The following is a 12013-nucleotide window of genomic DNA, read 5'->3' on the forward strand; positions in this document are numbered from 1 at the left end:
AGGACCGTATGTTTCATCCCAAACATTGGCAATTACGGATATATCTTAGTGACTAGATGAGTCGAACATAATTATTCATTGATTTTCGTAAATCTACTGGTGAAGGAATTCGTTAACTACTTGCGTAAAAGCAGGAGCGTTCTCAACCATGGGCAGATGTCCGGCCTTAGGAATCAGCTTCAGCTCTGCATCACCCTTCAGGTCAGCTGCCATCTGCTGCATGGTCTTAGGTAGCACACCATCGCCCTCGCCAGCGACGAAAAGACCAGGAACCTGCGCCTGCGCCATCTGTTCCCGGACATCGTATGCGCAGAGAGCCTGCACGCTCTGGCGGAAGCCCTCGAGGCTGTTGGTGCGCACCAATTCCTTCACCTGCGAGGGAAGGTGAGGCTGGGTCTCATACGACTCCGGCACGAACCACCGACGAACAGTAACTTCGGCAAGCTCCTCACCGACAATCTTCTCCTGGGTAGTGGCAGAAACAGCACCCTCACGCTCGGCCATCGCCACACGATCGTTCCACGCCTTGCGGTTCGACTCCGGGCTGGAGCTGTTGGTATCGCAGGCAATGAAGCGCGTCACGCGGGCAGGGTAGCGGAGCGCGGTGTTGAGCACTGTGACGCCTCCCAAGCTGACACCGATGAGGGTAGCCTGGGGAATGCGCAGGGCATCCAGCAGGGCAATAATGTCGGAGGCGAGCACGTTGATGTTAATCGGCTGCTCGCCGCATGCCTGCAGACGACCACGGGTGGAGTAGCGCAAGATACGGAAGCCCTGGTTGCGGGGATCGGCAAGGAAAGCGTTGACAAAGTCATCCCAGATGGCATAATCAACCAGAATCGAGTTACTTAACACAATGACAGGGCTGTGAGGATCAGTGCTGCCCTCCAACCGGTAGGGAAGGTCGACACCGTCCGGAGTGGTGACGAACGACTCGACAGCGGGGCGAGTGGGCGAGGGGAAAGTGCGGGTGCGACCGTCGTTGGACGACCAGGGTCCAGCAACATCCTTAGAGGCAAGGGAGGAAAGCTCGCGGGGAGCAGGTCCGAAGGTGTAGGCCCACTCGAAGACGCGACGACGCTGGCTGGTGATGGTCTCGTTCACGATCCGAGTGCGCCAAGGGGTATCCATAGCAGCCTTGTGTTCCGGACCTCCCAAGCCATTGGTAGCCTTATACTCGTGGAGAGTCAAATATTCGCGAGGGGCATTGGGGTCGATGGCAGCCGTCACGAAGCGACGGGAGCAGCGCCAGCCAGGCACTCGGGAGAGCATGGGGATGTGTTCTTCGGTATACCAACGGTTGTAGTCGGCTTCTTTGGCGGCGTCATCGACAAGAGTAGTGGAGACGGCGACAAGCACAGAACCGGCCACAGTAGTATCAGGTTGATCCTCGAGCGGAGTGTAATCGGCGGCTTTTTGTTCACCCAGGAAGTCGTAGAGGCGGCGATCGACGGCAATTTGCGCCATAGTCGCTTTCTCTCGCGGAGTCTTGATTCCATCGCCGCGCAGAGCCAGGTAGGTCTCGCGGGTCAACTCCTCCATTTCCGTGATATCATACCAAGCAACCCACTCCGGCTCCTCGCCGTCAACCGCCCGATAGCGGAAACCGTTGGTGACGAAGGGCAGACGCAGGCGCAATGGGCCGTGTTCCGTGTTGTACCAGTCGTGGAACTGTGCGGCGGGGAGCGAGGGACGCGGGTGCATCGTCACGTAAAGCAAGCCGGGAGTCGCCATCTTGAAGGGGAGGAGTGTGGAGTGCAGCTATGAGGTCAATGAAGGAAACAGTGAATGAAAGGGGACCCTGCAATAGAAAAGTATAAGTACAGGAGGGGCAACCATCCTAATGGCGGGGTGTAGCGCGGACATGATTTTATTGTCACTTGCCGCCACCGACATCGACTGCCGAACACACAGCCGATGGACGGAGGGTAAAGCCATTTACCGGATGACTTTCGATGTGCCGGCAACCCCCACGTGACCTGGAGAAGGCGTTTTGCAGTGTTTGCCAGCTTGGGATTATGCTTCCCCGCTTCCCCCACAGAGGCCGCTTGATCTACCCGTATGCAACTATGCAACTATGCATGTCATGCTGACTGCACCTGGATGCGTCCAGCATTGAGGGTCTCCTCTTCTCTTTTACTCGTGGCAATCTCTTCAGGGATAATGGCTCCTAGCAGACTGCGCCCCGATCCAGACTTGTACCTGCATTGCGATCGACCGATCCCGCGGAGGGGGGCATTCCTGTTCTCGGCCCCATCCCTTCTTGTGAGCCGAAAACGGAACTCCTCACACGCGCCCCTGGGGGGCTGAAGCAACATCGAAGTGCAACCAGGAAGAATGTTCCTTGGTTCGAGCGTCTGGGTCCTGTCGCGGCGAGGGTATCGTAGGGCCTACATGCTTTCGTCTGTCAGACCCCAGCTAGTCTCTGCGGTCGTATCGACCCGGTCGCCGGCGTCATGCTCCCCGCAAACGAGATTCTACATGCGGGTGAACCGACCTGGCAGGCGTGATCGTGTCGCATTGAAAATCTCTACTTGTCGGTGTCCGCTTGCCTGACGCTCAGTGATGTTCTAAACACCAGGACAGCTTCAGCTACACAGCAATAGCGCCTCATTCTCTCACCATGGCCACTGCAGCGCCCTCTCTAGATGAGCGGAAGGATGGGGAGAAGAACCATGAGGAGAACTCTGTTCATGAATTATCCTGTCCCTCTATGACTACCCCATCTCTTGACAACCCAGACTCGGAGGTCGTTTACACAATCGACGAGGAGAAGACACAGGACGGGATACCTTCAGATGAACAATCGGGGTCAAGCATTCGTCTTCTAATATGGATGACAGTTAACATTTTGTCCACGGTAGCTATCGTAAGACATTACTCCTCCTCGGTTGGATCCACATGAGGCTTACTTCTATATCGCAGGTCTTCACCAACAAGTCTGTTCTTTCGCATGCGATGCTTCGAAACTCTCAAATATCATTTGCGGCTTATCACTTCACTATCACTGGCTTGACCCTCTGGGTCACTTCTCGTCCTTGGTGTGGCTGGTTCGAGCCCAAACCCGTCTCTGCATATCGCATCCTTCATCTTGTTGCGGCCATGTGTATACAAGTGATCTTCCAGAATCTCGCCCTCGCCCACTCCTCGGTAATCTTTCACCAATTGGCGCGGCTGCTTTTAACCCCTGCAACTGCGCTGCTCAATTACATCCTGTATCAATCCAGCATCCCTCGCGCCGCCTTCCTCCCCCTCATTGTACTCTGCACGGGTGTAGGGGTCGTCTCCTACTACGACTCCCTTCCTTCTTCCAGAAGTACTGAGTCGACCTCAGCGCAGGGCATCTTCTTCGCCTTCTCTGGTGTATGCGCTAGTGCGATGTACACCGTACTAGTAGGCCGCTACCACAAGAAATTGCAGATGAGCAGCATGCAGCTTCTGCTCAACCAGGCGCCTGTCAGCGCGGCGGTCCTACTCTGTGTCGCACCCTGGGTGGAGACCTTCCCGACGGTTTCTACTGTGCCAGAGTCTTTGTGGCTGTCTATTCTGGCTGTGAGTATCTCAAGCCACCTTTACCCTTACCTTTTCAGCTAAAATTTGTCATCAGAGTGGCATCATGGCGTGTCTAGTCAATCTCTCCCAGTTCTATATCATCGATGCGGCAGGGCCCGTTACGAGCACCGTAATCGGGCAGCTGAAGACTTGCATCATCGTAGGCCTGGGCTGGGTCTTGTCTGATCATGTGGTCTCGCATCAGAGCATAGCAGGGATTTTGATGGCTTTGACCGGAATGAGCTTGTAAGTCCGCCTGTTGGTTTTCGGATCAGGGTGCTAATGTCTTTTACTAGGTACATGAAAATAATCCTTAAGCATCAGAAATGATGGACAATGGCGCCGGGCCTGGCTGGAAACCTTTTGTACATTAGCATTTTTATAGTGCAGCGTATACCCTTTACTTGCGTGGAATGGACTTGTGTGTTTCAATGAGCAGCAATTCATTAGTTATAGCTTTACAAGAAGCGAGGGTGATTCACTCCAAGGTTGTTGTCCCTTGGCCATTAACCCGGGACCGACCATGACATTGATGTTTGCACTATTTGCAACGTGTTTGCATGCTTTGTCCACCCATTAACGCGCCTCCGCGTTTACCTTCACTCCCACCCGCCTCGTGTTCCGTCTCCGCGTCCGCAACACGAAAATGACTTGACCTCGCCTTTCCATCCCCATTGGATCCCACTGCGCCAGTCTCAAGTCCTCGAAAAGCCGGGCGATATGACACGCCGAAGTTGCATCCCCGGCAATATCGCATGATGTCATATTGGTTCACGCCCCAGGAGCCTGATGACGACGACAGTGTGGTCGTAGAGGCTGAGAACCTGCTCGCGCAGTTCTTGGGATCCTCAGCCCGTTCTAACACCGACTCACAACCATCCGTCTATCGCAATGACACACCAATAGATGATACTTCGACTGGTGGAAGCACTCTGTCGCTGATTCTTCCGGACACGCCAGAGTCCTTGAAACCCAAATCGCAGGACAAGCTTCCTTCCACGGATCATGCACAAGTATCGGACACGACCCGCGCAGTTCGGGCGCGACGCTCCGGCCGTCCAAGAAAGGGTCCTACCAACTACTACGATGGATCGAACTATGCGGGCTTCGGATTTGACGGTGCTGCTAGCCCGATTACAGAGCATGTGCCACGAGCATCGCGGCAAGGAAGGGATCGCAGCGATGGCCTGGCGATCAGATCCCCTCGACGCAGCAGGGCTCGCAGCCATGCTTCGTCGCCTTGTTCTAGTCTCCAGCACGAGCCCGAGCGACCCCCGCCACAGTCATGTCTAGCGACCCCTCCTACACCGCGCGCCAAACAGCCCAGTCCGCCGCGAGGTCCGTCAAGAGATCCCTCGAACACAGTGACGGCACTACTACATCAGCGTCAGCTGGGACTCTCGAATGCACAAAAACTCCGTATGAAGGCTTCTGACAACCTCGAATTATCCAATAAATACAGAGGCGCTTCCGGTGATGTGATTGTTCTGGGCTGGTCGCCCGATGGCACCAGGTTCGCAGCCGGGGCAGCGGCGCAGGCTGATGTACACAACATGTCGTATAATCGTAACAATAATCTGCTTCTTGGAGACTTGGCCCGGAACTCATTGGAGGAGTTACCAGAGCATTGGGTGCGTCGACCGCGGGGCGGGACAGCCGAAAGTCCTGACTTGCAAGACCCTCGTCTGTTCATGAGTGTTACAGCTATCGAGTGGTGGGAAGACGCTCTGTTTACGGCGAGTTATGACCGCACTGTCAAGCTGTGGCAATGCTCAAGTCGAGGGGCAATGTGCTATAGAACATTACGGCATGATAGCCAGGTGGAAGTCATGGCTCGCTCGAAATACATGCCTGATCTACTAGCAACAGGGACCCGCTCGATCGGCCTCTGGAAATTGGGTGAAATGGAATATGCAGCCCTCGAAACCCGCAAACCCCGTTCGAACAAGGCCCTTGAGTTGGTGCCTTCGTCGCTGGCCTGGGGCACGATTCCAGCGACTGGGAATATCCTCCTCGCAGGCTTGTCTGAGAAGGGATACGAGGGTCTAACTCCTGATGGCCAGTTGGCAGGCTGGCAAGTGGCCGAGTCTTCCATCACGACTCTGAACTTTCTACCCAACTCGCAAAACGTGTTCGACATTAAATGGCACCCTACTTTGCCGGTGGCTGCTGTGGCTAATTACATTGGCCACACATTGAACAAGGCATCTAAGGGGAGCAAAACTTCTGTTCGCATATACGAGCCGCTGACGTCGAAAGTGACTGTCATGGAGTTTGAATGTCCTGCGCTGGATATTAATGATGTGACCTTTTGCCCGATGAACACGAACTACATCACCGCGAGCTGCACCGATGGTGCTACGTATATCTGGGATTTTCGAAACCCGGCAGACATATTGCACAAGCTACAGCATGGTGAACCGCTCAGTCCGACGAATGATAATTTACCCCGCGAACAAACCGATGTTGGTGTTAGAACGGCTCTCTGGGGCGAGACGGTCCGAGATTTCTACAGTGGAGGTTCCGACGGTGTGCTTAAGAAATGGGATATTCTCCGGGCCCCAGAGGATGTTTTGGACAAGGACATGGCAGATCTGAAAGAGGAGATCATGAGCCTCTCTTTCTCGCCTGATAAGACCAATCTCCTAGTAGGAGATGCAGCTGGCGGCATTCAAATTCTCTCTTCGGCGCCCTTCTCGCGCACGGACCGTGTTACGATGGACTACAAGCCTGCATCCGAACCGCAAAATGCCATGCAAACAGAAACTCCTGAGTCGGGAGTCGCCATCGGTGCCGAGTTACTGCGCTCCGGCCAGCTAGAGCGGCACCCCATCTATGGCGTGGGCAAAGGTCCGTATTACGATGGGCCGTTCGCCGCGTGGGCCCGGCCAGAAAATACGCCATTGGAGGAAGTAGCCTACACCATGCTGGCGGAGAACTGGCAGGTTCTGCAGCTCGACGGACTCGATCCCAGGTATCGCATCGGGCTGGAGGAGAAAGAACGTGAACAAGTCGAAACTCAACGGAGGATAGCACAGATGCGCAACCAGCGGGCTGGTCAGAAAAAACGGGGTCTTGAAGAGGCCAAGGACATCATCAACCTGTGCAGCGATGAAGACTCGGAAGTCTCAGAGCCACCTTTTCAGCCTAAGCGACGGTCGGCAAAGGCCAAGGTCAAGGTTGTAGCTGTAGAGGTGATTGATCTGACGGCAGATACTATACAGACTGCTGAAGTTCCGGTCATGCCTACTTCAGTTCCCACTCGTTTCTGGAGTCCAGTGGACGAAGAACTCAGCGAGGCGCTAGAGGACGATTTCTGGTGGCCGCCTAACGAAGCTGTGGATGCAAATATTCAAGATAGTGAATGATCTCAGGAGGTTGACATAAGTGATGGACCTCAAATGTCAGATAGCGTCATTTAGAAGTGAAATTGTATTGATACAAATTTGTCCGGTTGACCACAACACATTGTACTGTAGCATATATTTGACAGTCAGCAAGGGTTCACGCAACAACCAACTAACTGATTATCTAGTAGACTTAAAACGGCATATGTATTGCATTGAGTTTAACACTTTAAGTCTACTAAAACTCAAAAACAGCCTCTGCCCCCCCACAACCGCCTCCATGAATCCCCAGCCCATCCCGACATCTCCGCATCGGAAAAGCGGACGAAGAAACGGAAAAGCCCTCATTCGGGCCCCATTACCCCGCAATCTCCGGCCCGTACATAAGAACTTAGTAGCCCCAATTGAATCCAATCTACTCGACTTAGAATTAGTACTGTACAAAAAACAAAAACAAAAACAAAAGCGCAATACAACCCCTACACCACCTCCCCCTCCTCTTTTGTCTCCCATGCCCCCCCAAGAAAGAATGGAAATCCCCTTCTCCGCCCTCCCCCTCGATCCCACCGGGCCCCCCGGCAACGCCTGGGGCCGCTTCGGAGCTCACGATCAACTGGGGACGCTCAACCTTTTAACGGACGAAGTGATAGTCGAAGCCGCCAAAGAGATCCGGACGGGGGTGCGCATATCGCTGGACTGGCCGCTCAGCATGCCGACGTACCCGAGCTTCGAGCGCGACCCGTTCCGGCAGGAGATTGTGCATCGGCGGCCGAACTGTATTAATGATGATGTGTTGACGTTTAATACGCAGGGGTCGACGCAGTGGGATGGGTTCAGGCATTATGGTGTGCATTTCTGTTTTATTTCTTTTTCTCCTTGTGTTAGAAAGGGAGAATCGGTCGGGAAGGGGTTGTTTGAATTGGATTGATTAATAGGCTAAATGGCGTTTTGAATAGCTCACCAGCAGAGTAAAAGGTTCTATAACGGACACACACAGGAGGAGATTGAAACATCGGATGTTATTGGGCTTCATTGTACGTTCTTACCTGTCCCGGGGAACCCACCACCTTCCCAGGGCATTGCACCTGCACCCAGCGAATCCAGTCATGCTAACGCACCCAAAGTAGTTAGCGAAGCCGGCGGCATCACCGGCCGCGGCATCCTCCTCGACTACGCGCGCTGGGCCGGCGAGCACGGCATCGCTCTCTCGCCGCTGACCTCGTGCGCCATCCCCATCGCCCACCTGACGCAACTCATGACCGACTACGCGATCCGCGCGCGCCCGGCCGACATCCTCTTCATCCGCAGCGGGTTCACGCAGGCCTACACGGCCCTCACAGACGCAGACCGCCACGCGCTCGCCCGCCGCCCGTCCCCGGACTTCATCGGCCTCGAGGCCTCCGAGGCGGCCGTGCGCTGGCTCTGGGAGCATCAGTTCGCGGCCGTCGCGGGCGACGCGCCCAGCTTCGAGCGCGCCCCGATCCGCGGCGCCCACGCTGACCGCCGCTTCAATCTCCATGAGTGGGTGCTGGCCGGGTGGGGGTGTCCCATTGGGGAGCTGTTCGATCTGGAGCGGTTGGCGGAGCATTGTCGTGCGGTGGGGCGGTATGAGTTCTTTGTGGCGAGTGTGCCCTTGAAGGTATGTGTTTTCTTACTTCTTCTGTTCATTTTCTTTTGGGGAGGCGGGGAGGGAGAGGGGGGTGTTTGTTCAGTCAGAGGGAGGATGGTCTTTGCTAATGCCAGTTTGACGTGTCTAGGTTGTCGGAGGGGTGGCGAGTCCACCTAATTCCGTGGCTATTTTTTGAGTCGCGAGATGAAGTTAGATCGGTGTTTTCATATCAATCCTTGCTGGTTTGAAGGGGATTGAGTCCATCAGGCTGCACATAATGTGGTTTAAGTATCGGACGGTCATGATCATGTTCGCATGTGCATATTAAGTATTATGAGATGTATGTATGGAAGGACCGCGTCCTTAGACTGCGAGATGTACATATACATGATAGAAGTACAAACATGAGCAGAAGTAAAGCCATCTCTGTCGTTATTGGGTCTGGCAGAAGTAAAGCCATCTCTGTCGTTATTGGGTCTGCATCGAGAACCACAACCTGGTGAGTATGCAGCGGTGTCTGGGCTATACGGGGGTCCTTGCTTGTCAGAGACAAAAGACAGCTCAAGATCCTGTAGTCAAAGAACGGGAAGCCGTGTGGGATAGGGATACTCTTCTGAGACAGGTTGCCACGTGGCGGGCCCATGTCGTGCATGTCATCGCGAGCTTTCTATCATGTGTCATGGTAGTGGTCGCTGCACGCTCGTTCGGATTGTCTTATCGACGTTAAACGACGTCGGATAAGCCGTGCTGACTGGGTACCGCCTCTTGAACACATGCAGGGGTTGGCCAAGTACCATCATAGGGCATATAGCGTCGTGTACCGTAATGCCTGCCTCGCAGAAACTCTGCCTAAAAAAATCAGATCGAGACCTTGGCTTCGACAGATGCAGCAGCCTATAGCCGACCGGCTGCGACCGTGCGAACCAGGGGTAGTCCGAGGTCTGGAGGGTAAGAGTGCAAGGATAGCGATTGGGTGGCTCAAAGCACGGTCGCAACAGCAGGGGTCCATCGCCTGCCGAGTAGCGGGCATCATGTGCCATGCTGGTGGGCCTCAGGAATAGATAGTGCTATCTCGGTGTCGTGTCGCTTGGAGGCACCGGTATCACTAGACGACGGCTCGTATGCACTCTCGGTTGTGACCTCGATCGTCGTATGCTGCAACACCACGCCCATGGGCGTCAGCTCGAGGCCGCCCTTGCCAATCATCTCTTCGGTGGAATCACTACGGCCCCGGGTTATTGTCGTTGACGTAGGTCCCTTCGGATCTGCACTCATGGCATATTGCTGCACAGCCGAAGATTTATTCCGTCGGCTGGAGAGCTTGTTGCTGCTTCCCCGCGCCTCGGATTCCACAACCACACTCCTGCGGGTCACGACGTACAGAAACGAGTCACAGAACCCGGAACATGCCATTAAGGAGCCCGCAAAACAGAAGTAAAGAACACTAGGCGAGTGCCCTCCAGCGGACGCCATGCGACCGGCCGCCAACGGCAAGGTCAGGCAAATATAGACGACGGGATAGACTGCCATGTGGAAAATGACCTTTTTCAACCGGTGCAGACTCTCGGAGTTGTGCTCGCCAAGGACGGCCGCTTCGGACATTTTCTGGCGTAGTTGTATGAACATTATCGCGTAGAGCGAGACGGTAAAGAACTCGGAGGCGAAGATCCAGACGTAGTGCGTCCACAATCGCATGTTCTCGTAGTCAGGAGTCATCCAGCACTTTTGAAGAACCAAGTTAGCCAACATCCGCCAAGGACTATACAGACAAAGATGCATGAACTAACCCAGGCCACTGCTGGAAACCACACATATCTTCCGTGCGCAGCGATCGGAATAATGGTCATGACCACTCCGAAAACCCAGAGACCGATGATCATGCTGACAAAGACTCGGTGCTCCATTTGATAGTTGAGGAAGACATGCAGGAAGGTGTGAACTGCGATAGCAAGGACAAAAAGACCACTCATTGGGTCGCCAATCTGAAGCCCCACCCCCTGCAGGAAGCAGGCGACATCCGTTGCTCGCACCGCATCGATCGCAATCCAGCGGAGGGATATGATGAAACCGAAACTTTGCAGAAAGTCGGCCAGAATCAGATTGAACATTAGCACCACATATTGGTTGTAACCTATGTAACGTCCATAGTACTGGCGCCAAAAGATGAATCGGTACGTGATGAAGCTCAGAAGCAAGAAGGTTGTTAACATAGAAAGCAGGGCGAGCGCAGAAATCACGATCAGACCTTTTCGCTGCAGGTCGGACAGAGGACTAATCACGGGGGAGCCCTCTTCTCCGCGTGAATGCAGAGACTGGCCGTCCCTGGTCGGGCCAGCCGCCAGAAACGACTCAAGTGCAAGGGTCAGCATGGTAGAAGACGTTGAAAGGGTCGAGTTTTCCGCCATCAATCCCGGGGCGGTGTTTGAGCTATTTAATCCAGGATTTGCCCCTTGGTAGCTGGCCTTGGTCATGGCGCCTCATGGTGGAGAGGAGAAAGATCACATAGAGCAATGATCGGAGGCATAATGCTCCCTAGTAGGCTTATCCAACCACGTGTCAAGGTGTGCAATAGCCGGTACAGGCTCGGGCGTGAGCCGAAAAAAGTTATCATCCGCGGCGCGGTGAGGGTGGAATCTCCACCCCGTCCGCCTTCATGTTACATACCATGGCCCATACGGCGGACTTAGCTTAGCAGCCTCAGGCGAATGGCGAGCGCAGACAGTCAAAGTAAGCTTTGAACTTGCCAATTTGGGCTTTCCAAACCCCTGGGACCTAGCCTACTCTTGCCATGGCCAACAGAAACGGTAAACGGTGTGCAGGCACACAGGGTACAGCCCTTCCCCTTTCACTAGTATACGTTAGCCCACTCCACGCGGCATGCTTTGAAAAGCTTGACAAGCCCATGTTGATCCTCGGCCCCAGGGTCTAGCTGGAGGCTAGCGCTTACTGGTGGCGACGATCAAGTCGGTGGAGCTCCCGTGTTTAATAAACATGACTCAGTCAGGGGTAACGTGCCCAGCCTGATTGGAGGATTTGCGGCGTACTCGTGTGTTTGTGTGTCTATCATTTGCTGCGAGCGTGAGGACAGGGGAGTGACGCCTCGTGGTTCGTAGCGTAGCAGTGCTCCATAGCTACTGGCTAGGCTGCTACACTGTTTAGCCACAGCAAATTTTCACTCCTTTCCAGAATGACCAGTAAACTCCACATTGCGGGGCGCTAATCCGGAAATTGTAAGCAGGCGGGAGTATTTGCATTGGGAAGGAGCTAATTAGAATGCTTATCGGATTATCAGTCGTTCTTGTTACTACTGATTGACTCTCGATACCGGAGCCTTACACAAGTCGTGGTAGGGCAATTGAAAGTGAGCTGTGAGGTCAGTGAGGAAAGGAAGATGAGGCTGATGGATGAGGTTGAGCCTGACTGATGCTGTCAGCTCCCGCGGATTCTGCCCCTAGCTTACCGCCCCAGATTACTGCCTGGGTGCCTGTTATGCGGAACTTCTCTG

The 12013-nt window shown here is 54.3% G+C and overlaps 5 protein-coding genes across 5 annotated transcripts; 3 read left to right on the plus strand and 2 right to left on the minus strand.

Moving 5' to 3' along the window:
- Positions 1-86: 86 nt before the first annotated feature.
- BP01DRAFT_360779 (putative alpha/beta hydrolase) lies at positions 87-1894 on the minus strand. The gene has a single exon (XM_025575989.1). It carries the CDS (start codon positions 1732-1734, stop codon positions 94-96), a length of 1641 nt encoding a protein of 546 aa, XP_025427008.1. The 5' UTR covers positions 1735-1894; the 3' UTR covers positions 87-93.
- An 819-nt stretch (positions 1895-2713) lies between these two features.
- Positions 2714-3882, plus strand: BP01DRAFT_306880 (TPT-domain-containing protein; the record flags this gene model as incomplete). The annotated part of the gene is made up of 4 exons (XM_025572258.1): positions 2714-2869; positions 2926-3552; positions 3608-3798; positions 3849-3882. 4 exons carry the CDS (start codon positions 2714-2716, stop codon positions 3880-3882), a joined length of 1008 nt encoding a protein of 335 aa, XP_025427009.1.
- Positions 3883-4907: 1025 nt separating this feature from the next.
- BP01DRAFT_306908 (WD repeat protein) lies at positions 4908-6920 on the plus strand (the record flags this gene model as incomplete). The annotated part of the gene is made up of 1 exon (XM_025572262.1): positions 4908-6920. A coding segment is annotated over one exon (2013 nt), but the record flags the coding sequence as incomplete, so codon positions are not given.
- Positions 6921-7353: 433 nt separating this feature from the next.
- BP01DRAFT_350119 (uncharacterized protein) lies at positions 7354-8862 on the plus strand. Its single transcript, XM_025573786.1, has 4 exons — positions 7354-7744; positions 7856-7933; positions 8024-8538; positions 8657-8862. The coding sequence occupies exons 1-4, from the start codon at positions 7411-7413 to the stop codon at positions 8702-8704; spliced, it is 975 nt and encodes a 324-aa protein (XP_025427011.1). The 5' UTR covers positions 7354-7410; the 3' UTR covers positions 8705-8862.
- Positions 8863-9537: 675 nt separating this feature from the next.
- On the minus strand, positions 9538-10877 carry BP01DRAFT_377396 (uncharacterized protein; the record flags this gene model as incomplete). The annotated part of the gene is made up of 2 exons (XM_025577011.1): positions 9538-10230; positions 10296-10877. The coding sequence occupies 2 exons, from the start codon at positions 10875-10877 to the stop codon at positions 9538-9540; spliced, it is 1275 nt and encodes a 424-aa protein (XP_025427012.1).
- Between the last annotated feature and the right edge of the window lie 1136 nt (positions 10878-12013).

Source organism: Aspergillus saccharolyticus (assembly GCF_003184585.1).
Source record: "Aspergillus saccharolyticus JOP 1030-1 unplaced genomic scaffold BP01scaffold_54, whole genome shotgun sequence".
In the NCBI taxonomy this organism is placed as follows: domain Eukaryota; kingdom Fungi; phylum Ascomycota; class Eurotiomycetes; order Eurotiales; family Aspergillaceae; genus Aspergillus; species Aspergillus saccharolyticus.